Here is a 3,296-nt window from a genome sequence, read left to right as displayed (position 1 = left end):
TTTTTTTTTTTTTGTGGGTGTGTGGAAATTAGGGTTCTTTGTGTTTCTGTGATCGGATCATTGTTTGAATTACGAGATCATTTTTTGATTTGGGTACCAGACAATGATGGGTTTGTGATTCCAAGCTTGGAGATTGAACAAGAGAATGTTATTAATGATGATGCAGAAGCTCAAACATCAAAACCTTCTTCTTCTTCTTCTCATAAGGTCAGTGTTTTGATGATTTCTTCTGTTTGTATCTCAGAGGAGGAGGAGCATCAAAATGTTTGTAACTCTTTTTTTACTATCTCTCTTTTGTAGATTAAAGATGAAGAAAATAATATCTACTTAGGACCACATGGAGCTCCTCCTTCGCAGCTTCATGATGGTAGTAACAACACTACCAGCCGCAAGCAGCGGTTTAAGCAGAAGCTCAAGGAAGCAGACGAGAAGATGAGTGTCTCCTCTGGTCGAGAAAACAAACTAGCTAACTTGAGAGAGCTTGTAGGTGGAGGCCTTGAGAAAGGGACTAACCACATGGCTAAAGGTGGTGTTTCAAGAGACTGGCTTGATCCACATTGCCATGAATCTCAGTTTGAGAAACGACGACATCTCTAACGCTCTTTTTGTTTGATGTGCTTACTGGGATAAAGGAAACTGCCCCCTTTTGAATATGTTTTGTATCAATCAATATACTGGGAAATTTCAGAGCAATAACACCAATCTTCGTGTCCTGTCCTTTGATAAAATCAATCATGCATTCTTGGTACTCTAGAGGAATGCAAGTATCACTTATAGTAGGCATGTCAATTAGGGCCAAAGCCCGCGGGCTGGCCCGGTCCGGCCCTGAAAAATACCGGGCTCGGACTTAAATATATATGTCCAAAAAAAATCGGGCCTTTCGGGCTCAGCTCGTTTGGGCTATATGGTTTTTTGGGCTTAGTCCAACCGGGTTCGGGCCAGCCCGAAAAGCCCTTTAACAAATATATTTGTATTTTTTGGATAACATTTTTATTTGATTGCAATATTTGATTAATGATTTATTGTAAATAAAGTTTAAAACTCTAATCCTAGTTTTCATGTTTACTTAATAACTTTGCTTAATATTTTTAAAAGTTTTATATATGATATTTTATATGAATTATATATAGTTTTATTTGGTTAAAGTATAAAATTTTATTTAGTTTTAAACTTTTTCTTTTAAATTAAGTTGGTTGTAGTGAATATAAATGAGTTATTAAAATTTTATTGATTTGTTTTACAATGCATTTTTAAACACTGATTTTTAAGACTTATAAGTTTGAATTATTGATCGATAAGATAAGCCAGAAAAAGCTCGAAAAGCCCTATAGCCCTGTTAAGGCCGGGCTCGGGCTTTGAAATATAGGCTCGAAACTATTTCGGGTCGGACCGGGCTCAAACATATGTGGGCTTTACGGGTTTCGGGCCGGACCGGGCCAGCCCGATTGACACCCGTAACTTATAGGACTTTGGTGTTTTGGGGGAGCTTTTCATATCAGATCAATAGCTAAGTCAATTCATATGTATAGATGTATAGATGATTTTACACTCAGCATCAACAAACATATCAGATCAATACTCTTGAGTATTGGCGTATAACATTCGTTACAAACACACAAAAAGAAACAATCAAATTTTCCAAAAAAAATTCTTCACTGTCTTTGGTTTTAAGAGTTGTGCTCAACAAAGTTTCTGATTCGTCTTCGCAACATGATGATGATAACGAAGCTTACCTTTGAATCTGAGAAGTCGTCTGAGCTAGAACGATGTCAGAAGTTGTTAGCGTACCCGATTCATCGTAATCGAGTTGCTCGAACTCTTCCATTATCCCAGAAATATCTTTCTCATCAATCTTTCCCATTTCCTTCAGTTTATATAGAATAAACTCTGCAGCTCTGCAACACACAAAAAAAAAAACATAAGAAGAAGAAGCAGAAGGAGCCAGAAGAAAGAATATGTTTGACGTCTTACCCAACGACTCCATCTTCATCAAGATCAGCTGCTTCGAGATCATTGTTTGTGATTCTTCTTGTCAAAACCCATTTCACTAACGCCCTCTGTTTGTTTTCTGTATTTAGCTCAGCCAAGTAAAGGAAAAACTGAGCCAAACATATGGTGCTCGTCAAGATCCAAAACACAGCAAACAGGCGTCCGGTTCCTGAGCTAAAGCTCTTATCACCATAACCCAATGTCGTAACAGTGGAACAGACGCAGTAGAAAGCGTCAACAACCGGCATTTTCTCAACCATTACAAGGAAAATTATACCAACAAGGATGAGGACTACAAGGACAAGGCATGTAGCATAGCATTTGTATCTCAACTTGTTAGTATGGAGCTCCTTGAGAATGTCTGTTGGACCGAAGCTTTGACGCAAATGGAAAGCCCTAACGAGCAAAGTCTCTTGCTTCTCCACTAGATAATCCGCTGCTTTACTTAAAAGGTGACCAACAAGGACCATCCCAGAGAAGACAAAGGCACAAGCAAGTATTCTTGAGGTAGAACTATTAGGGACAAGGTCACCGTATCCAACGGTTGTCATCGTAACAATACAGAAATAGACAGCATCCAACACACCATTGGTCTTACGACCTGAGATCTGGTCTCTCACGAGGTAGAAACATAAAGTACCAACGGCTAAATATAAAGCCAAGAACATGATCACTCGCCTGAGGTTAGGGTTTACATCAGTGAACATTGGGATTTTACTAGGATTTGGAGGTGGTTCGTCGATTTTGACATCATCACTGTACATACAATCACCACGAGGAGCGCTTCTAGAGCGACGCAATCTTCTTTTCCTTGAAGAAGAAATTCTTGAGCTTTGGTTGAAATCTTGAGCCATGGTATCTACCTTGTCAGCTGGTAACAAGGGCGTATGAGCTGCATCATTCGACATTTCTACAATCAAACCAAGTAAACTATATAAGATCTGCCAGATTAATCAAATCTCTTGTCAATTCACAGAAAACTAGAAACTGTGGGAGCTACATTGACTGTCATATTTTATGATGCAAATTTTATATCCATGAATCAGAGCAAGTCTTAACATAGATGGAACGAAAACCTTATTCCAAAATAGATGACACAAAAACTTACAAACCAAAATTGACATCGTTTGTGTAAAAGATCAAGTTCTGAGAAATCAACAAATGGACCAAAGATTGCTAATTTCCTAACAGATTCTTCTCAGAGGCTAGAAATAGATTCTTCTCTTTCGTTACATCTAAAGACTACACCTTTAACAATAATGAACAGACACAAGCTGTGTGTGTGGGGGGGGGGGGGGAAAAGAGAA

At 38.5% G+C, this 3,296-nt stretch overlaps 2 protein-coding genes across 2 annotated transcripts; one reads left to right on the top strand and one right to left on the bottom strand.

Annotated features, from left to right (window-relative positions):
• Positions 101 to 718, top strand: LOC104726112 (the record flags this gene model as incomplete). Its single annotated transcript, XM_010444902.2, is given in 2 exon segments — positions 101 to 207; positions 301 to 718. Coding segments are annotated over 2 exon segments (404 nt in total), but the record flags the coding sequence as incomplete, so codon positions are not given.
• Positions 1,509 to 3,272, bottom strand: LOC104726111 (two-pore potassium channel 1-like). The gene is made up of 2 exons (XM_010444900.2): positions 1,972 to 3,272; positions 1,509 to 1,895 (listed from the first exon to the last, which is right to left on the bottom strand). Exons 1-2 carry the CDS (start codon positions 2,895 to 2,897, stop codon positions 1,730 to 1,732), a joined length of 1,092 nt encoding a protein of 363 aa, XP_010443202.1. The 5' UTR covers positions 2,898 to 3,272; the 3' UTR covers positions 1,509 to 1,729.

Source organism: Camelina sativa, chromosome 11, assembly GCF_000633955.1.
Source record: "Camelina sativa cultivar DH55 chromosome 11, Cs, whole genome shotgun sequence".
In the NCBI taxonomy this organism is placed as follows: Eukaryota; Viridiplantae; Streptophyta; class Magnoliopsida; order Brassicales; family Brassicaceae; genus Camelina; species Camelina sativa.
Note: the sequence above shows the minus strand (reverse complement) of the source record. Positions and strands in the feature narration are given on the sequence as shown.

Bases quoted from the DNA above. Each gene is read 5' to 3' on its own strand.
- LOC104726111 (XM_010444900.2), bottom strand. From the start codon at position 2,897: ATGTCGAATGATGCAGCTCATACGCCCTTGTTACCAGCTGACAAGGTA. The intron at 1,896-1,971 runs GTAAGACGTCAA...TGTGTGTTGCAG, and splicing joins GATGAAGATGGAGTCGTTGG to AGCTGCAGAGTTTATTCTAT.